Source organism: Thalassophryne amazonica, chromosome 8, assembly GCF_902500255.1.
Source record: "Thalassophryne amazonica chromosome 8, fThaAma1.1, whole genome shotgun sequence".
Classification (NCBI taxonomy): domain Eukaryota; kingdom Metazoa; phylum Chordata; class Actinopteri; order Batrachoidiformes; family Batrachoididae; genus Thalassophryne; species Thalassophryne amazonica.
The window spans coordinates 85,918,164-85,941,732 of record NC_047110.1 but is presented as its reverse complement, the minus strand read 5'-3'; the positions used below and the strand labels follow the sequence as shown (position 1 = coordinate 85,941,732).

Here is a 23,569-nt window from a genome sequence, read left to right as displayed (position 1 = left end):
AGACCGACAGATTTTTACTTTGTCATATTTCGTCAAAATATGTATCCGTGGTGAAAATTTGGTGAATATCCGTGAAGTAGTTCTGACTTAATCCTTCAAAGTGTATATAAAGTGAAATCTTTATCCAGAGTCTGAATTTGGATCTGGATCAACTCCAAAATTGAATGGAGTCTTCCATGGCCTAATGTGTATCCATGGAGGAAATGTGGTGAGAATCCATGAAGTAGTTTTGACGTAATCCTTTAAAGCGTATATAAAGTGAAATCTTGATCCAGAATCCGGATTCGGATCCAAATCACTTCCAGAATTCAATCTTCCATGGCCTCATATGTATTTGTGTTAAAAAAAAAAAAATTCCATCAAAATCTGTGCTGTAGTTTTGATGTAATCCTGCTAACAGTAATCCTTCAAAGAGTATATAAAGTGAAACTTGATACAGAATCTGGATCTGGATCAACTCCAAAATTTAATGGGTTGTTCCTTGGCCTAATATCTATCTGTTGTGAAAATTTCGTCAAAATCTGTGCAGTAGTTTTGAGGTAGTCCTATTAACAGAGAGGCAGACAAATAAATGCAGGTGATTTTATTATGTTCTTGACGGATGTAATAACTGCCCTTCACCTCGCACTTCTAAATGCAGCATTTGACATTTCTTAATTACCGTATTTTCCGGACTATAAGTCGCACCGGAGTATAAGTCGCACCAGCCACTTTATCCATTATAAAGAAAAATAAACCATAGATAAGTCGCACTGGAGTATAAGTCGCATGGACATACAGGTATGTTAACTTAACATGAAAGTTCAGATGATAATATTATGATATTATGATGATAATATCTGCACATTGTTCGAGCACCCATGTGCGGACTCGTTCCTCTAGCTGTGGCCGTCTAGCTTTTAGCCCGCGATTAGCTTTTTTTGTTTTTTTTCATGGTGGTTAGAGTAACCTCTGCTTTCCTCCAGTCCCTCACAAGTTTCTCACTCACTCCAAACTCTCTCTCTGCTGATCAATTACCGTTTTTGGATGCATATTTCACCAGTCGCAACTTGTAATCTGCAGAGTATCCTTTTCTTTTTGGTGGCATTTTTTTCTGGCCTTCTCCATTGTCTTGTTAAGTTATCAGTAATGTTGAAATTTCTATTTTTCTATGGTAGTCAGAAGTCGCAGGAACAGTCACACAAGCCTTGAGCGCCCTCTCGTGAGCTGCATTTTACCTACGGATATGTTTGTATTTTGCGGACCACATTGCGAGCCGAACCATGCAGCACCTACCTGCGCAGCTCATGACCTCCCTGTGGTGTCGAAGCCAGCTCCTTCCAAGTGCAGATGCTAATCCTCCGCCGTCGCTCAGCCAGTGCTCCCACACAGCTCTGAGCATCAACTCTGCTCACACTGATATCCAAGGGTTGAAGCTGTTTTGTTAGCCCTCCCGGAATAAGCACCGTGTTCGTCTGCTTCACACGCTGTTTCACAATCATTGTCTGGGTGAAGTGAGGAATACACGTCCAATGTTCTGTTCTCTGATTGGTTATCGCGACCAGCGTGACCTATAGGACGGCTGCCATACTACAGTGCCCATGATGCATTGCATTTCCGGCCATTTTAAATCTTAGAGCGACTCTGTCACGTAAAATTGTTTTATTATGGTAAATTAATTGAGAATCTACCGGTATATTTTTCATTTATAAGTCGCACTGGAGTATAGGTCGCACCCCCTGCCAAAACATGTAAAAAAGTGCGACTTATAGTCCGGAAAATACGGTAACTGTATTAAAAAACCAACAACAAAAAACCCCTTTGATTTACCACCAAAAAAAACCTGTCAGTTCCGCATGACTGTCTTCTGTCAATCCCACAACAGTTTGATTTACTTAAGTGTCTTCCATAACCTGTATAATTCATTAATTCATTAATTTTCTGAATCAGCTGATTCCAGTTAAGGGTCACGCGGAGGCTGGAACCTATTCCAAGGATCATTGTGTGGAAGGCCACCAAATATTTACATCATATGTAAATTGTTGCTACATTTAACCAGATAACACCTACCTCAAAGAGTGTGTGTGTGTGTGTGTGTGTGTGTGTGTGTGTGTGTGTGTGTGTGTGTGTGTGTGTGTGTGTGTGTGTGTGTGTGTGTGTGTGTGTAGGGTTGTACTCTGAATCTTCTTGAATATGCCTTTTTTGTTTTTGTTTTTTTTGCCAGGTGATTTCCAGTTCTCCGTGTCATCTGACGATAACTCTGAGTTCTGGCTGAGTCCAGACGAGAGCCCTCTCAACGCCAGGCTGCTGGTATACGTAGGACGGGTAGGTACTGAATTTATTGTGGCACATTCTGATATAAAATGTGAAACACAGCGAGAAAGCCTTGACACCACTGATATCGACAAGGTCCCAGCATTCTTTGTGCTTTGTAAATGTCAGCTAATTCAACTGTGACACATTTGCAAGACTGTGAATGCATTTGCTCGGTTTGAGGGAGTCATCTTGCTAAGCAAGAAAGTTTTACTGCAGGAAGAAGCAAAATCACCTGAGGCCTAAATACTTTCAAACTCCTCAATGTCATGACTTAAAAACCCTTTGTATAATGTATATGTCTGGGAAGCAGAAAGAAAAAATACATACAGGAAAGCCAAACCTTTGTCATCGGATTACATAAAGACTTTATTAAACCATACAGTATGATATGGTATTTCACGATGTCTTCCCTTTCACAGACAATTATACACACAGGGGCAGATATATTACAGGAACAAATTCTACTAGGGCATAGTTCTGAGGGTTTTTTGTAACTCAAGCTGATGCCGTTGTCATTAGCTGTGATATTAATTCTGACAAGTCAACCATGAAAGTAATTTATTGTGTCAATGACAAGCCTCACAGAAACAGGCAGAACACTGAGGCTGTGTTCTCATATGAACTCTGGGACAATGTCCAGAAAGTCGGGTCCAGACATTATACGGAGCTGTCCTTTCACACATGTACCACACAGCAGGGGATCAACCATGGCATGCGTTCATAGCCAGTCCAATAACTCCAGTTGGTTTTTGTGAGGGGTAATTCCTGGGTTAGTTTGTTTGTTTGTTGTCTTACCTTACAAGAAATTGAATACGGGGGAGGACAAGGCCCCCGAGACCTCTGCTTCTACAATAATGTCAGTGTTATAAGTATGAGGAAGCTGAGAGTGGCAGAGATGTATGTGAGGGTGGTACAGGATATTTATCAGGACAGTGTGACAGCAATGAAGTATGCGGGAGGGATGATTGTTGCGTTCAAGGTGAAGGCAGGATTGCATCAAGGATCAGTGATGCATCAGTTTGCAGTGATGATGGACAGGTTGATGGATGAGATAAGACAGCAGTCTCCAATGGCTATAATGTTTGTAAATTACATTGTGATCTATGATGAGAGCAGGGATCAGACTGAGGTCAACCTGGGGATGTGAAGGTAGACTTTGGAGAGAAGGGTAATGAAAGTCAGTCAGAGCATGACTGAGTACATGTGTGTAAATGAGAGGGAGCATGGTGAGATGTTGTGATTGCAAGGAGTAGAGATAGTGAAGGTAGATGAATTTATGACAATTAGGGTCAACTGTTCTACTTAACATTGTATGTGGTAGAAAGGTCAAGAACTTAAGGCAGCATGGAGTGGGTGGAGAAGAGTGACAGGAGTGATTTTTGACGGAAGGGTATGTGCAAGAATGACTGGAAAAGTTTGGGAGAGGGTAGACCAGCTATGTTGTATGGGATGGAGGCAGTGATGCTAACAAAAAGACAGGCGGCGAAGCTGGAGGTGGTGGCTACAATTTTTCCTTGGGAGTGAGAAGGATAGACAGGATTGGGAATGTGTATATTGCCGGAGCACCATGGGTAAATCTGTCTGAAGACAAGAGTGAGAGAAGAGAATGAAATGGTTTAGACATGTGCAAATGAGGGACATAGGTTACATCTGGAGAAGGTTGCTGAGGATAGAGCCACCAGGGAAGAGGAGAAGAGGAAGACCAAAGAGGAGGCTTATGGTTGTGGTGATGGAGGACATGGTTGGTTTGACAGAAGAAGATGTTGAGGACATTGCAAGATGGAGATACTGCTTCTCAAAACATTAGAATATCATGTTATGCTGCATTTACACATAACGAGGACAAGTCACGAATGCCACGAAGTACACATTTTTGGCCGCTGATCACGAATGTGATGATTCGGGGCAGAGGCGTCAGGTGTCCTCAGGAACTGCTGCAACCTGTTACCACACATTACAATTGATGGCACGTGTTGCTGGAGAATTATCAGGAACCATTACACACTGTCAAGAATAGTGTTCCGCATTGTTGCGCGCTATTATTCGTAACAGCGCATCGTTAAGTTCTGTCATGTTGTGAACGAGGTGAATTGTCTCCACACACACACACATCCATATTCATCCAACCGAATTCAGATCGCTCCAGTTTTTCAGAAGAACTTTGTGACTGCATGCGTAGTTGGGCTCTGTGCCATGGAGTGGTGCAGAGAGGAGGAGACAGACAGAGCCAGATGTGTGGCTTCATGCGGGTCTCGTCTAGCGCATTTTCCCAAACATCAGGCACATGCAGCAGGTGGAACACCTGCAGGAGCGCGCTGAAGATCACTGAAATTAGACCTGCAGCAGGGTTTAATTGTGCGCACGCTTCTTCCTCCGCCGGACTGGAGGAGGTGCAGAGATGTCTGGCTGCACGTGAGTCTCGCTCCTCTGGTTCTTCTGGCTCAGACTCGTTCTCCCGCTCATAGGTTACAACAACAGGGGGAACACCTGCAGGAGCATCCTGAGGAGCTTCAGCAGGAACTGTGGAACGACCTTTGGAGCCGAGTTTAATTGTGTGCATGTGACAGATAACGGATTCGTCGTGGCGCGCAGTGAAATATGACGCCGAGTTACAAGTCGTGTCAAAACTTGACAGTTTCCGTGTCTCTTCGTAATAACGCGTGACAGTTTGGGCTCCAAGAACCATCACAGGAACCACAACGAACGTTGTCACGTTCTATTAAGGATCACTACTCATCAAGACGAAACAATACGCTCAGTTGCGACCTCCACGACGTGAGACGAAATGAGGGTGGTGTGTGACATTCGTGGAAGATTTTTTGACAGGCAAAAACATGCTCCACGAATATCAAGAATATCACGCACCAACACGCACTATTAAGAAACCTATTCAGATGCATTAAGTCACATTAAGGATGTCAGGAATGTGTCGCGAATGACAGAAAAATGACATTCGTAATGCGTCTTGGTTATGTGTACGCACCTTTAACGTTCAATATAATAGTAGCCCATTTTCTGGACACATCTTTGGATGGAGGTTCTTGATGTAGTTCCTCCAGCCTCAGTCCACTCCTTGTGAAGTTCCCCCAAGTTCTGGAATCTGCTTTGCTTAACCATCTTTTCAAGACTGCAGTTGTCCCTGTTGCTTGTGCATCTTTTCCTCCCACACTTTTCTGTTCCATTCAACTTTCCATGAATATGCTTTTGATACAGCACTCTGCGAATAGTCAGCCCTCTGTGCAATCTGGCTTACCCTCCTTGTGGAGGGTGTCAATGAATGTCTTCTGGACAACTGTCAAGTCAACAGTCTTCCCCATGATTTTTTTTGTGTGTGTGTGTGTGTGTATACTGAACCAGACTGAGAGATATTTATGCTGCATAAATAGTGAGTTACTTAAGCTTAAAGTGAAATATTCTAATATTTTGTTATAGCTTTTTTGTATTTTTTGAGTTGTGTGCCATAATTCTCAAAATAAATGCTTGAAATATATTATACAAATAATGAGTGTTTATGAGTTCATTGGAACGAATATTTCATGAGGTGAAAGCTGGAATGATCCATTGAACGAGGTGAAGCCGAGTAGATAGATAGATAGATAGATAGATAGATAGATAGATAGATAGATAGATAGATAGATAGATAGATAGATAGATAGATAGATAGATAGATAGATAGATAGATAGATAGATTGATTGATTGATTGATTGATTGATTTCTTGTCATTACAGCAAGTGCAATGAAATTTGAATGGATCATTCCAGCTTTCACCAAATTAAATACTCGTTCCATTTAAAGAATGTAAAAACATTTATATAACAGCCAAAATAGATCCTTGTCATTTGATATATATTCATTCATAAACAACAGAAAAGGGTCAAAGTGATGTCGTGCACTGACTTTGTGTACTTCAAGTAAAAAAAGACTTTGTGTACTTCCTCACTCCAGAAAAATCATGTCAGAAATTTGTCCAGCTTTTCATTCTAGCTTCATCCTCTTAACAGCTCTTCATGCCTCCAGATGGCTTATGGTGTTGTGGATTTGTTTTTGTGTGTGTGTGTGTGTGTGTGTGTGTGTGTGTGTGTGTGTGTGTGTGTGTGTGTGTGTGTGTGTGTGTGTGTGTGTGTGTGTGTGTGTGTGTGTGTATGTTAGAAGAATTAGCATCATCAGTTAGCTTGTTCACATTGTCGTCCATCAGAAAAACAAACCCTGCCATGTTTACCTAAACGCTGCCCCCACTAGTGTGTGCGTGGGCGGGGTTTCCAGCGTGCAATGGTACAAAATGTATGGAACCAAATTGCACGCTAAATGGAACGAATAATCCATGTCACATGGCATACAAAGCACCAATCAAATCACAAGGAGCCACTCAGCCATTATATAAATGTTTATATGTAACAGATCTCGAATAAATAAGGCTCGCTTTCTGACATAACAGACAAAATTATCTAACTTTTTCAAGATATTCTATTTGGAGATACACTTTGTAGATGAGAAGTTGTGGCCATCTGTAATGGTAGCAGCCAATAGAAGAAGAAACCCACAATATCATTAATAATATAAATAATCATTGAAGTGGCCTTTGTCCTTCACGCTGTTATTATCACACCCGTTGGCTTTCTGTGAAGTCTGTGGACAAAGACCAGCTCTTTTCCACATGTGAGTTGGTTAGATTAAAGGCAGAGAAAATTCACTGATAAAATACAGCTGGCAACATAGACTGTGTTATAAACTAATGAATAATGTGTATCAATGGAAATAAGGAGCTCTTACAACTGAGTACAACTTCATATTAACTGCCTTCTGATTCGCTATCTGATGCCATGATGTTGACCCCCAAAACACGAATCAGCTGCACATCGTGCATTATCCACAAACCGTTAATTGCAAAATGTGAATACTGAAAAAAATATCTCCCAAAACATGAACGCAGGTCTCACAAAACATGAATATCATTCGTAATATATATTTATTTTTTCAGTATAAGTAGTTTATGGATTTCAGTTTACAGATCAATTGCTCCAGGAAATCTTGATCACAAACCCTATCACTGCAAAAAAACAAAAAAAAACAAAGTTCTCTTGGTGGTGCACGGGGGGTAAATTCACTACAGGTGGGGAGGTGGGGAGGTGATCCAAGCAGCTCTCACTTCTGGTGTCAAACGTCCGGTCCCACTGGGTGTGTCCAGCTCCGAGGACAGCGGCAATGAAAAAGACATGCCTACAACTTTTCATATGGGCTCTCAATATCATAATCTACCAGCCATTTTTCCATTCCTTTAAGTTTGTTGGATGTCTGATTGAATTAATTTGGATATTTGTGTTGTGGCATACAACTCCTTCAGGTATTGTCAAGAGAAGTTCATGGTTGCAGTTCATGTGCTTAAACAGATTAAGTGATTTGACCTTGTTTGTCTGTGTGAGTCACCTCATGTTACCGTGCCAACATTCAGGTTATCCTTCACCTTCAACACGTGTAGAAAGCAGACCACGTAAATTCTACTGTAGAACATCCTGTGAAAAACCTTTTCCTTTTCCATCTGTCCTTGAAGTACTGTGTGCCCACAATCAACTGTACTCTGTATGTCTTCGTGCGCAAAAAAAAGGTTTTCTGATGACCTTCTAAAGGTTTAAGGAGAAAAGGATGTGTGAGGTCACACAAATTTTGAACGACACTATATGAGTGCTTTGGTAAATATGTGTTCGGAACAAAGATACAGTTATGGACACATCTGTATTCCAAAAGGGTGTGAGACGTCACCAGGTTCCACAGGAGCTGCAATTAATTAGCTGGTGCTGAATATTGATGTAACATTTAGTACCAGAGAAATATCATCCAGGTAATGGCAGAGGAGCAGATCTGTGGCCAAGGATCATTCACTCTGCTATTGGCTGACTGACGGGCCTCGGTGCTGCCCCTGTGTTCAAAGATGTGACCCTTGTTTGGAGTAATCGGGTACAGAAAATGAATGAATGAATTTGTCAGTTCACTTAAACAAATATGATTTTATGTTTAGACTTTTTTTAATCTATGGTCTGGATCAAATTAACTTCACATTTGGTATAAAAGTAATTTTCTTTAGGAAGTTGCAGCAGAAACACATCAAGAGCAGTAGAGTGCATGCCTCTACCTTTTATACTCATTACTAATCTTTGATCCTCATTGTGACGGAAATTTGATCATGGCTTTTTAATCTAATAATCATTTTTGATCCTTATTACTAAATTTTGGTGCTGATGGCTAAACTTTTGATCAACTTTGATCATAATCACTGGTATTTTATCCTGATTACAGATCTTTGTTACTGATCACTGAACTCTGATGCCGATTAGTGACCTTTGATCTTGATTGCTCACATTTGATCCTGACCTGCCTGATGGATGATCTTTATTACCCTGATGCTAATCTTTGATCCAGAATAATGATCTTTGATCTTGATCTTGAGGATCCAAGCAATCATGAAAATCCTGTATTAATAATGGAAGTGTGGATCCATGCTAAAATTGAAAGGTTTCTTCCTTGGTCCATAGTCCACTTCGCCACCAAGTTTAATTAAATTTAGTTCATCATCTTTAGGTTAATCCTGTTCAGAAACAACCATAGCTGATCACATCAGCTCTAAAATAATTTAGTGGATTCTCACATAATTTTCTATCATTTTTATCTAGCTGCCCTTAAGAGACCCCACACTCAAAAATTTTAACATAGACTTTAATTATATTTATTTTGTTAATATGGGAATTGAAAAGCAAAAAAAATATTATGTTCATCTAACAACATGATCTAGAAAAAAATACATTTGTATTTTTGTAAACTGAATACAAAAAGTTAATATAAAGTGCAAACTTACCTCACTCATTTTGAGAAATTTTGCTTGTGCTTTGAAAATCATTTAATTTTTAACATCTTTAGATTGTGTAAAACACTATTGATGCTTAAGGTCATACTGCTGTTTTGATCCACAAAGTATTGCCAGGTCAAACGTCAGGGATTGATCTCAAAAAGTCAAACTATGCCTTTCAAACTCTTTATGTTTATGATGAAGTTTGAGGTCATGCTGTTGCTTTTAATTATTCATTTTTACTTTTGTTTTCCGATAGCATCTTACTATCATTAAAATATTTATCTGCAGGAAAATTATCTATCACTACTAGATGTACTCATCTTCACCCAGGTAAGGCATAGTTACCAAGTTGTGGGGGTTTTTTTTTCTGTTAAAAAAAAAGTAAGCAGACTGTTGGAATTAGAGCATCAACACTATGGTTTAGACTATAAAAAAAAACACCAGCGCTCAGAGTACTCTTGATCAGTCTTTTTAAGGTGCTGTATAATTGTGGTAATAGTATTAAGATATTTATTGTACATTGTCATATTTTTCATTTTATTGTTTAATGTTTTGTATTGTATTGACTTAAAACAATTTATGTCGTGATTCCACACACTTGATACAGTAGGTGGCAGTATGCACCACTAATGCCTGTTTGCAATCCCCTGATAAACACAAAGAAGAATAGTATTTATTTTTATTAATTTGCAAGTTACACTGTGAGTGACGCCATGACCAAGATGATCACCTTAAAGCAGTGATTCATGATGGATTTAACCCTCGGGCCGACGCCATTGTATACGACGGCTAAGACCAAGCTTTACTAAATTGTAAATATCTTTTTAATGATATGAGATAGAAACTTACTTTTTTTTTTTTTGCTGAAAAGTTAACTCTGCAGACTTTCGAGTCAGCCATCGGCCATCTTTGTACTCCTCATAGAAGCTGTGAGATGACGTGCGCAATGTGAGTGCCCAATCGGAATTGGTTCACCGTCACATGGTTTTCTAAAATCCAATCTTAGGGCAGATTCACCTCACGTGAAAAGCCAAAGATCGTTTTCAGGAGTGATATGTTACTAGTTGGCCCGTTTGAATAGCCCCCTGGGTGCTCCAATGAGTACACACTATTGGGCTCCAAATGCGCCCTGCGCCATTACACACAGCGATCAGTGAAGCAGATGGAGAGCCTCTGAGGACAATCTCACATGCTCAAACAAAGAGTGTGTAACTATCAGGATTGCTCCACTAGTTTGCATGTGAATTTTACTGTATAACTCTGTTTCTTTCTCTGCGTAAAGCACTGTTTACCATATCAATGGACAACATAATGCATAGACAATTTTGTATATGTTGTTCAAAATGTGTATTTGTGCTTATTGTTTGAACCTTTTTGTTGTACAGTCTTTCACACAAGACCTCAAATTACCTTTATAAAGTGTCAAAACAGTTGTTTTTATAGTTTGCTGTGTGTTTTGAATAAATGTGTGTAGAAAATTATTTTTTACTTTTTTTCCTTGCCTGTTTTGATTGTAAACCTTTATTACACTTATAAAACACAACAAAAACATATATATTCTGAAAGCACAGGTTGTCCTGAAAAAAGGAGACATAAAACTTGATTGTGGGATGCATGGAAATAATAAAACATTTATGCCAGGCGAGTGAACTGTCCAAAAAATGCCCTCGGACCCCAGAGGGTTAATCACTGATGTGTATTGAAGATGAAATTAACTTTTACATAACATGATGCTAACGGCTAATGTTAGCATGACCAAATGGCTCCTTGTGAACATTATGTGACAAATATCTTTAATAATATGGCTTACTGCGAAGTTAATTGGTGTAACAGATCGGTTTTTCTGTTGAGTGAGATGGCCGCTTCCATGTGAGCCGCTGCAGACACATAACACACAGAGTCACAGACCCACACACTTTAGACACCTTTATATATATATATATATATATAGGATATTGATTAGCTACCCTAGAGCCGTGGTATGTGTAGGACTCTACTTGACATTTTTCTTACTGTAGTTACAGAGTTAAATCCCTAATTCCATGACCTGAGTCACTGCTCTAAATTTAAGCAGGTCCCCCTTTAAGGATTTTTATTTTACGTCAGTGGTCAGGCCGTGCCATGCCAGGTACTGAATGAACTATATATGGAATGTGCTGCCATCAGACACACACTGTAGACATGACAGGGTGAGGAACAGAGGAGCTGAAGCATTGTCATGGTGTTTCCATGGAGACTCTTCACAATATCATGGTCAGCTTGAAAATGAAGTGTCAGTTGTGCATGAAATCTGCTGCATCCCAAAGTTGATTGATGAGGTCACCCTCTCCCCCCGTCTGTCCGTCCATCTTACATTTATAAATAATTAGTAACAGAATATTTTAACATGCAACCAAACTTATCTCATGGAGGGAGAAATATCATCTTCAGAGAGGTAAATAACACATAGAAAACGGGGTATTGAAATAAGACTTTAAGAGTTCAAATCAATTGTGACATATCTGACTGAGATTTTAACACTGCCATTTTTGTTGTTTGTAAATGAAATCGGCCTCATCAACTTATAGCTGGTTGGACCAGGTATGGCAGCAGTAACAGTGGTCAATCTTTCTCATCACTGTGGTGGAATTACTGGCCGCTCTTCTTTGCAGAACTGATTTAGGTCTAGATAAGGGATTACGAGCATGAACCGCCCATATAAAGTGGCACAAAGTATCATCTTTAAGAACCAAAATATGCCAGAACTAAGTATTTGGGGCCTCCTCCTGTTGGAGCTTTTATGGTTCATTACCAGATCTGCGGCAATGCATCACAGTGCACCAGTGAAGCGCACCCACCAAAGCTCCCTGAGGTGAAGCAGTACAGTGAAGTGTTATATTTTTCTTTTAGTGTTTACTTCAGTTTCAGTATGTGTACAAGCAAAGTATGTACATTGTGAATCCACTTATGTAAGGCGCTTCTACATATTGTACCATTGTAAATAGTGGAAAAACAACATTCAGTGTTAGGCCAAGTTTTTGCTGCTCTTTCTGCTTCCTCATGATAAAAGTCCACCCACACTGAACCTGATGACTGGGGGGATTCTACCAACAAATAGTCACACAAACCCTAACCGTTATACTTTAATATGTGATTTGCACCTGTGTTGGTGGGTTAGGGTTAGTGTTGCTTAAACTCGATGAGTGTGCCAAGTCTTGTGATTTTTACCCACTCACTGATAAACATGATACATTTTGTTTTTGTTATTGTTGTTTTTATTACTAGTGAACAAGTTTTGCACGACTAATGCTGCATTTACACATAGGCAGGACACGTTACGAATGTCATTTTTCTGTCATTCTTGGCACATTCCTGACATTATTAACGTGACTTAACGCATTTGAATAGGTTTCTTAACAGTACGTGTTGCTGCATGATATGCGTGGAGCATGTTTTTGGCTGTCAAAAAATCCCCACGAATGTCACGCACCACCCTCATTTCGCCTCATGTTGTGGAGGTCGCAGCTGAGTGTGTTGATCCGTCTTGATTAGTGGTGATCCATAATAAAGCGTGACAGCGTTCGTAATAGTTCCTGTGATGCTTCTTGGACCCATACTGTCATGTCATTAAGAATTGTCACGAAAACTGTCAAGTTTTGACACAAATTGTCACATTTCACTGCGCTACGAATCACTTCTCTCATGTGCGCACAGTTAAACCCTGCTGCACCACATTTAGTTTTATTGCTGCAGTATGCCGAAAAAGAACAGTGACGCCAAGTCAGCTAAGCCTCGTTCCAATGCTCCTCAGCGCACTTCTGCAGGTGTTCCACCCGCTGTTGGGTGTGATGTTCAAGAAAATGAGTCTGAGCCAGAGGAGAGCCACGTGCAGCCAGACATCGGGCTCTCTCTGTCTCCTCCGCCTCCTCCTTTCTGCACAACTCAGCAGCTGACGGTAGCATGAATATGGGGGGTGTGTGGAGACAATTCGCCTGATTCACAACGTGACAGAACGTAACTATGCGCTGTTACGCCCAACACTGTGGGATATTATTCTTGACCCTGTGTAATGGTTTGTGGTAATTTGCCAGTGATACGTGCCATTAATCATAATGCGTGGTAACAGGTTGCAACAGTTCCTGAGGACTCCTGTCTCCTCTGCCCCGAAACATCACGTTCGTGATCAGCGGCCAAGAATGTATTCTTCGTGCTATTCGTGACTTGTCGTTATGTGTCGGTGCATGACATTAGTGATATTTGTGGAGCATGTTTTTGGCTGTCAAAAAAACCTTCCACGAATGTCATGCACCACCCTCATTTCACCTCATGTCCTGGAGTTCGCAACTGAGCGTGTTGATTAGTGATGATCCTTAATACAGCGTGACAGCATTCGTATTGGTTCCTGTGATGGTTCTTGGAGCCCATACTGCCACACATTGTTACAAATTGACACAGAAACTGTCAGGTTTTGACACAAATTGTAACGCGATGTCACATTTCACTGCACGCTACTACGAATCACTTCTCTCATGTGCGCACAATTAAACCCTGCTGCACCGCATTCAGTTTCATTGCTGCAGTATGCTGAAGAGGAACAGTGACCCCAATTCAGCCAAGTGTCCCTCCACACTTCCTGCTGATACTCCTCAGGATGCTCCTGCAGTTGTTCCACCTGCTGTTGTGCCTGATGACCAGGAGAACAAGTCTGAGCTTCCCCCAGTCTGGCTCTCTCCATCTCCTCCTCCTCCTTTCTGCACAACTCCATGGCACAGAGCCCAACTAAGCATGCAATCACAAAGTTCTTCTTCTGCTGTGGATTCATCTGGATGCTGAGGAGCAATCTGGAGCGATGTGAACTGTTCAGCAGCTGACGACAGGATGAATGTGGCGGGTGTGTGGAGGCAATTCGCCAAATTCACAACATTCCTGACAGATTAATGACAGAACGTAACGATGCACTGTGGTGCGCAATAACGCGCAACAGCCCGGAACAATATTCTTGACCATGCGTAATGGTTCGTAATAATTCAGCAGCGACACGTGCAATTAATCATAGCGCATGGTAACAGGCCGCGACAGTTCCTGAGGACACCTGACGCCTCTGCCCCTAATCATCACATTCATGATCGGCGACCAAGAATGTATACTTCCTGGCATTCATGACTTGTTGTTGTTATGTGTAAATGCAGCATTAGGTAGCATTACATAAAGAATGAGCACATTATATGGTAAAATATGATTTTTTTTTTCTTCTCTGTTGGTTGATTTGGCACAAATGAAATGATCTCAGGCTATATTTCACACACACACACACACACACACACACACACACACACACACACACACACACACACACACACACACACACACACACACACACACACACACACACACACACACTCATCTTCAGCTGCTTAGTCCAATTAAGGGTGGCAGGGGGCTGGAGCCTGTCCCAGCAGTCATAGAGCGTGAGGCGGGGTACACCCTGGACAGGATGCCAGTCTGTCACAGGGCCACAAACAGACAAACACATTTACAATCACTCGCACACCTACAGACAATTTAAAGATTCCAATCCACCTCACCCGCATGTCTTTGGATGTGGGAGGAAACCGGAGCACCTGGGGAAACCCACACAAACACTGGGAGAACATGCAAACTCCAAACAGAAAGACAGAATTGAACCCATGACCTTCTCGCTGTGAGGCAACAGTGCTAACCACTAAGCCACCGTGCTGCCCCAGGCTATATTAATTGCTTGCAAATAGAAGTGTCAGTATTTTCCTCTGGAAAAGTGAGTGAGGCAGTTAAAGAAACATTTTGAAGACAAGCAACAGAGATTTTACTTTTATTTAGCTATTTACTCACTCACTCACTCATCTTCAACCGCTTTTCCGGGTTTGGATCGCAGGGGCAACATCTCCAGCAGGGAACCCCAGACTTCCCTTTCACGGGTCACATTGTCCACCTCTGACTGGGGGATCCTGAGGCATGCCCAGGCCAGTGTGGAGATATCATCTCTTCACCTAGTCCTGGGTCTTCCCCAGGGTCTCCTCCCAGATGGACGTTCCTGAAACACCTCCCTAGGGAGGCGCCCAGGAGGCATCTTTACCAGATGCCCGAACCACCTCAGCTGGCTCCTTTCAACGCGAAGGAGCAGCGACTCTACTCCAAGCTCCCCACGGATGACCGAACGTCTCACCCTATCTCTAAGGGAGACACCAGCCACCGTCACGAGGAAGCCCATTTCGGCCACTTGTACCCGCGATCTAGTTCTTTCGGTCATAACCCAACACTCATGACCATATAGCTGAGAGTAGGAATGAAGACTGACCAGTAGACGAGAGCTTCACCTTTTGGGTCAGCTCCCTTTTCGTCACAACAGAATGCAATACCGCCCCTGCTGTGCTGATTCTCCGGCCATTCTCACACTCCATCGTCCCCTCGCTCGTGACTAAGACCCCAAGGTACTTGAATTCCTTCACTTGGGGCAAGACCGTATTCCCTACCAAGAGTAGGCAATCCATCGGTTTCCTGCTGAGAACCATGGCCTCAGATTTAGAGGTGCTGATCCACAACCCAGCCGCAATCCCAGTAGTTATTTACTTGCCTTTTATTTACTGAGCACTTCTTTATCAGTCGGCGCACACCTCACAGATATGAAATCATGATCACGTTCATGTCAGTGCCTCAGCTATGTGCGTTCTCTTCTTTGACCACCTCCTCTGCTGTGGCACAGAGAGCATTGTGAACAGCGCGCCTCTGTATGTCGATTAGAAACATCACAATGTCCGTGGCGTGGGAAACACGTGCTTTAGCACACTGAGTGCAGACTGCACCGCAAAGCGTGCACCTCTATACACAGGCCAAACATTGGGGGGAGGGAGCGGGATGCTGACAGGACACAGAAGATGACAAAAAAATGGACCCCAATAATTTTATGATCTTTTTTCAGGCCTGTTTATTGAGTGGCCCCTCCCATCTTTAACATTTATGCCAAACTTTCTTATCACATGGGAATCAGCCCTAAATATTACAGTTTGTGGTAAAGCTACATCTGTTCACCTCCGCATGTGAAATGAATCCCATCTGAGTAGGTTTTGATACTCTTTGTGCGTTTGTACACGAACACCACAGGACTGTATAGCTACTAATACTTAAAACATTTAAGTACAGTAACAAACAAAAAAGGTACAGAGAAAGAAACTACACCCTGAAATGAGATCAAAGGTCTGCTGTGTTTCTCCATTACTTCTCTATCTTTTCACACTGAGATCTTAAAAAAAAAGTGCAGATGAAAAGAAGCTGTGAGAGAAAGAAGTCATCTCACTATCGCTCCCTTACACATTTATATTTCATGTACATTTCTTGACCTCTTTTTGTATTTCACTTCTCAGTTTTTTCACAGACGGTGGTCACCTGAATTGAGTTTTCCCACTGCACTCACGTCTATCTGTGAGTGTGTGTGAGTGTGTATCCACGTTGCGTTCCAGTCCAAGTCCAAGACTTCCAAAGTCTGCTACAATATTTCTGTGCAGAAACGTCTCAAATTGCAACAAAATCTAAGACTGTGCTCAAGAGAAGTTACGTTTAAGATGTGTGCATGTGTGTCGTGTGTTTTTTGTGAGGATGTTACAGTTCCCTACTTGTTTGCCTCCAGCCCACTCTGCTGAGAAGATTCTGAGCTTAATAATGAAATAATAATAACAACAACTCTGTAATTGTGTGGTTACTGACTTTTTGAGAACTTCCTCCTCCAGACGACTTTACCACACATTTGTATTAACTGGCAGTAGAAGCCATGATTTGCATTAATAATACTTATACTTTAGTCTGTCCAGTTGCTTATGATCTTTATAAAGGGAGGGACACTGTATAAAAATGCTGCTAATTCCCAAATGGTTAATGTGATATTACTACAAATTTAATACTAGTTTTCTTTTTGAATGTAGACCCAGAAGCCATATCCATCGTATCACACCATCGATGACAAATTGGCTCAAAGAAATGTGATAATTTGCCTTTTTAATGTGTCAAAATTAATATTTGGGTTTCAAGAAAAGTTTGTTCATTAATATAACCTTATTATATCACACAGCGTGAGCACAGGTTAGGTTCATATGTGATTTTCCTTTAAAAAAAAATCCTCATTTGTTGACTTTATTCTTGCTGTTCTTCTTCCTTCTGTGCCATTGGAGGAAGATGCCAAATGCCTGCTGGTGGTGTGACAATGTGCCGCACAGAGGCGCACATTGTGTCCTCGCCATCCTGAGCCAACTGCTTCACGCGCTTTCTCAGGGTTTAGCGTTGCCAGGGGCCCGGTTGGCTTTGGATAGACATTATTGCCTGGTTTTCTTCTTTGGCTACACCAGTAAACAGAGGTACTGTTGCGTGACTGCCACTGATATCTCCTTCCATATCTTTGAGGTGCATTTCACAGTCTGTGATGTGTTACCTGAAAATGTTCCGCTATTTAACATGAAGGTCAGTCGCTGTTGACGAGCGAAAAAGCTCTTGTGATCTGTCACCACTCGCTGCAGTGTTTCTAATTCAAAACCTCAAATCCTGAAGTGTGGCCAACACAAACAATTAAACACATGCCCGCTGTGATCTTATTCTTATTATTTTATTATGGATCAGAAACAGCAGGGGCCCTAATTAGTTTTGTTGGCTTGCGGAGGAAATGAATGGGCACTGATTCGACCGCAGGGCTGGAACACAGACTCGAGGGCCCTGATGAGCTAGCTTCTCAGGCTCTGTATTGGCAGAGAGTCATTCTTTCTTATTATGTTTCTGTTTATAGCCATTAGCTCTTGTCTGTTTTCTCATTTTGCTTATCAGAAGTTGCTTCCTACTTGTTTCTTCAGGACATGTTATCTTGTTTTTCCAGTTATGCTTTATCACCTTCACTAAAAAGAAGGAGGGGGTGTGTGTATGTTTTATTTATTCGGTAATTGTTTTGTTGTTTGGCTAATTTGTTGGTTTGTTCAAGGGATTACTGTCAAACCTAAGCAAGAGTGATATGTATCATTTGTAGCTTCCGCTGATATTCAAGCATCAGATTTCTCACTCATGAGACCAGTGCTGTACTGGGGGATCAAGAACCAGTTCAAGTTGGATACCAGTGTTATGATTTAAGAGAGGTTGAACTAAAAAATGCAGGCAGTGATAAGCAGGAGTCAAAAGTAAAGGAGTTTATTTTACCATAGCAAAAGATAGCTTGAGTCCAAAACTGGGGAACAGTCCAAATGCTCAGGAACAAGGGAGGAAAGTTGGCAGCAGCATGGAAACAAGGGAAGACTCTCAAACATGTAACTAAATACTACAAACAGAACCAAACAAGCTAGAATAATCCAGCAAACTGAACACAGAACAGTAACACAATTAGTGACATGAAGTGGTAGATGAGGTGATTGTGATGAGAAACAGCTGTGAGGAACACTAAGTGACAGAGCAATACCCACAAACACACACAACAAACCACAAACATAACCAAGGAACAAGGGTTGAAAACTAAAGTGGAACTCAATAAAGGCTAAAGTGTGAATTAAAGGAAAACACAACTAACAGACAGGACATACAACAAGGACAGGAGACAGACCACAACAACCAGTTCCTAATTTTTCAATCCACTGTCAGGTGTTATCAGTTCCTCTCATCAATAACATCATGATTTTCTGACAGTTCGGCATTGCAGGGTCATGTATTATGATGTCAGATGTGACATCATGACATTAAATTATGGTCTACCACCCAGGAAAACAACTTCATTGATGCTGAAAACTGCTGTAGGCCTTTATTTTCCAAACAGAAAATGGATAAGGAATCGTTAAGGGAATCAAAAAATAATTGGATTGATAGGCAGAATCAATTATAGCATTGATGTCAATAAAATACCCACTAACCAAGCCAGTAGAACATACTGTATGTCAGTCTGGATTTCACCTTGCTACAATATGTCCCCAGCACCTTTTGACCTCGTCCAACCATATCAGGTGCCTGTAAGCATTAAGAAAATTCACATATGAGTATTTGGTCACATCCTTCTGACAACAACAGTTTGTAACCAAGTGTTATAAATTTATGGTGATTTCTCACTCACAAGACCAATGCTGTGATTGTGTAAACCAGTGGGGAATCCCCACTAGCCATGGTAATAAGAACATATTTCAATCTGGATTACACCTTGCTGCACTTACACTGAAAAAGAGAATGTTTGAACCACCTTATAAACGTGTTACATTTTGTAAAAACCTGAATGAATTAAGTTGTTTGAACTTAAAGTTTGAAAGTTAAATAAACTCTAACTTACAAACTTAAGTTCAAACAACTTAATTCATGCAGGTTTTCACAAATTGTAACACTTTTTTAAGTTGGTTCAAACATTCTCTTTTTTCAGTGTAGAAACTTCATTTTAAAAGTTGTTAAATTTTATGGAAATTGTCAGAATGTAATTTAATATTGAGATGTTATTTTAGACTGGACCCCTGCAAATCATATACACAGTCAGTGAAGATTCTCAGTCACTGAAGGTAGTAGTACTCCAGTTTAGTTAAAACCAACTGGATTTCTTGTTTATTTTAATAACTCAGTGCAAATGACTTCTTCAATCAAAATTAAACTTTTGTGGCAGCTCCAGTTATGCTTCCCAGTGAGAGTCTGGAGTGTCTGAAACTCAAGGGAATTTTTAGTCCATGCAGCGTACCTTGTTTTCTTCAAACCCATCAACACCTTGAGCACTGTAAAATCAAAAACCTGAAATTTCTGGTTTAAACTGTGGTTGCCGGCAAAGCTGAAGACACAAAACAACACAGGAAAAATATGACCTTTACTCTGAAGGGGCATAACAGGTGCAGACACACTGCAATGTCCACACCTGATCCCGTCATATCTTAGACAGTAAGCAGAGTGGGTTCAGATTGGATGCATCAGGGATGACAGAGAGGAGGAGTACAGGAGTCTAGTGAGGGACTTTGCTGCCTGGTGCCACACAAACTATCCACAGCTCAACACCTCAAAGACAAAGGTCTTTGACTTTGGGCAGTCGAGACCAAGTGTGCGACCAGAATCAGAATCAGAATCACCTTTATTGTCATTGCACAGCGATCAACACAACAAAATTTGCTTGTGCATCCTCAAAAACAATGACCACCCTCAAACACACTCACCCATACACATACTTCAATAAATATTGAAAAAAAACATCAGGAGATTGGGGGAGGGCAAGCTCGGAGACAAACATAACTCGTATTGCACTAATCCCAATCCCACATTGTCATTATCCCATATTACACTTATCCCATGCTGCACATCTCCCATATTGCACGTATCCCTCTAAAACATCAATTAACAGTATTTATTTATTTATTTGAATAGGGACAATGCACATTAATGAACATCAGTATAAAAACAAATGTAAATATGCCGGATTATAGCTACAAAGCTAGTTTTTATCTGTAGTCTCTAGGCAGGCAAATACATAAGAAAGAAAATATAATATACAAAATAAGCAATGCAAGGGAATGTTAAAAGTCTAGTGGTCACATGACCACTTTGTTTGTTTTCAGCCATAGTTTGAGTTGAGCTCTGAACCTGATCAATGTAGGGCTCTCCCGTATGTGCAGAGGAAGACTGTTCCAGATGTTAGTGGCCCTCACAGAGAGAGTGTTCTGTCCAAAAGTTGTTCTCCTGTGGGGGACCTCACAGTCTCCTCTGGAGGAGGCCCTGGTTCTCAGGCCACTTGAAATCTTAGGTTTAAACAAGGTAGACACTGGAGGTGGGGCTAGTCCATGTAGCGCTTTATAAATGAAGCATACATACTTAAAATTTATAAAATTTTCAAAATTGAAAAGATTGTACTTGTTTAAAATATTACATACATGAAAAGAATTAGGTTTTCGGTCAAAAACTTTAAGAGATTTTTTTAAAAATAAATTTAAAATTTATATTTTTAATATTTTTAATATTTTTTTTTTATTTTTAAATAAAATTTAAAAATACCCAACTTAATAAAACCCCTTAAATAGCATAACAACAGTAATAAATATACCTAAAATTAAAAAATAATTAAACAATTATTGCACATGTCCGTCCTTATTTTAATTAGAATAATGCAATTGTTTCAACTGAAGCTTGGGCGTGTCTGTTCAGTTCTGTAACAGCTCGAGGAAAGAAGCTGTTTTTCAGCCTTGTGGTGTGGGCTTTAAAGGCCCGATAACGCCTGCCGGATGGAAGCAAAGAAAAAAGGTGATGTGAGGGGTGTGTTCCATCCTGCAGAATACTGCTTGCTCGGCGGAGGCAGCGAGTCCTAAAAACATCATCCAGTGAGGGCAGAGGGAGACCAGTGATCTTTTCTGCCGTTCTTATGACTCGTCTGATGGATTTCTTATTGTTTTCAGAACAGTTTGCAAACCATGCTGTAATGCAATAGGTTAAAACACTCTCGATGGAGCAATGATAAAAGGCCTTGAGCAGCTCAGCCGGCAGGTTGTTCTTCTTCAATGCTCGTAGAAAATAAAGCCTCTGATGTGCCTTTTTGACCACAGCAGATGTGTTAACTTCCCATTTAAGATCCTCAGTGATCCAGGTGCCCAGAAATTTAAAACAAGAGACCTTCTCTACTACCTCACCTTTGATGGTTAAGGGAGAGGGGTCATCCTTGCGCTTCTGAAGTCAACTATAATCACTTTGGTTTTCTTGACATTCAGGGTCAAATTATTTTCTGTGCACCATTCAACTAACCTTTCAACTTCATCTCTATAGGCTGCCTCATTGCCGCTGAAGATCTGTCCCACCACAGTAGTGTCATCAGCAAATTTTATTATCATGTTTGAGGGATGGGTGGGAATACAGTCATATGTATAGATGGAATAAAGCAACGGACTTAGCACGCAGCCTTGTGGTGCGCCGGTGCTAAGAGACAGACTGGAGGATAGATGTGGGCCCAGTTTGACTGCCTGTGGGCGGTCAGACAGGAAATCCTTAATCCATGCACATAAGGTATTGCTAAGGCCTAGGTTGAGGAGCTTTGTGACCAACTTACTGGGTACAATTGTGTTGAAAGCAGAACTGTAATCTATAAAAAGCCTTCTCACACTTGCACCTTTATTGTCGAGGTGCGTTAAAGCCAGTTCAGACCAGTTCTGATTGAGGGAGTTGAGGTGGAGGCTGTGGATTCCTACAAGTACCTCGGGCAGTGGCTGGACAGCAAATTGGACTGGACAGTTCACACCAACCACCTGTACAGGAAGGGACAGAGCAGGCTGTGCATGTTCTACCAATCCATGGCAGCCAGCATCCTCTTTTACACCGTGGTGTGCTGGGGGGGCAGCACATCCAAGAAGGACACATCCAGGCTGGACAAACTGATCAGGAGGGCTGGCTCAGTGGTTGGCATGAAGCTGGACTCTCTGGTGACAATGTCAGAGAAGACAACACTGGGCAAACTGCTGGACATTATGGATGATACCAACAGTCACCCTCTGCACACCATCATCAGCAACCAGAGGAGCCTCTTCAGCCACAGACTGCTGCTTCCCAAGCGCAGGACCAACAGACTAAAAAACAAACTCCTTTGTCCCTCAGGCCATCAGACTGTACAACTCCTCACTCAGGGGGAGGAGGAGTAACAGGAAGACAGAGGACAGGAAGGAGGGGAACAGTAGTAGCCAGTAAGTCAGCATTGATCAGTGTGTCTGGTATTTAAATTGTGTATTTGTATGTATAGTTATATTTGAAAACTGTTTTCCTTTTTTCACTTTTGATTCTCTGTGTGCTTCTTACCCTGTGTGCTGCTATACAATGCTGCTGGAACCTCAATTTCCCTGAGGGAGTCTTCTCAATGGATCTGTAAAGTTCTGTCTAATCTAATCTAATCTAATCTGATTACTATTTGTCTTGGATACTACTTTGAAACACCAGGAATTATGCAGGTGTTTCTCCATGTAGAACTGGAGTTGCATCAGGAAGTACATCCGGCATGCCAAATCAGTTGTGAAGACCCTGAGCAACTGGGGTCACGTGAACACAGAAAAAATATCCTCTCAAGGATTAGACAGATAAAGACACTTGAATGAGATCTGAAACATCTTGAAGGCTAAACAAGTCCAGGTGCTTTTAACTAACACTTCTAGATGCACAGCTGATGCTTCCAAATTGTGAAATTGGTGTAACTGGCTCAGAAATTAGACTTTAACCTTTTTTCAGATAAATACACTTCAGTTGCAAAACAATGCTATTCTTGACCTTTTCTTGGCAGAATCTCTCTCTCTCTGTCTCTCTCTCTCTCTCGCTGACTAGCTCTTTCACTTTTGCACAGTTTCTGTCATGTCTCCTGTCTTGTGTGTTGCAGCTTGGTACAGAATGGACTGCTCCAGGGGAATTCAGCAAGTTCAGGTCCCAGTCCTCCAAGTCTGTGCAGTAAGTACCTGTGACACCTGCATGCATTTCTTAGC

The 23,569-nt window shown here is 41.3% G+C and overlaps 1 protein-coding gene across 1 annotated transcript in view; it reads left to right on the top strand.

Annotated features, from left to right (window-relative positions):
* b4galnt4a (beta-1,4-N-acetyl-galactosaminyl transferase 4a) overlaps window positions 1–23,569 on the top strand; it is a 440,181-nt gene that overhangs the window by 312,978 nt on the left and 103,634 nt on the right. The window contains exons 6-7 of the mRNA XM_034176867.1: window positions 2,204–2,304; window positions 23,467–23,534. Of these exons, the coding sequence (XP_034032758.1) occupies window positions 2,204–2,304; window positions 23,467–23,534 (169 nt within the window). The remainder of the gene's footprint in view (window positions 1–2,203; window positions 2,305–23,466; window positions 23,535–23,569) is intronic.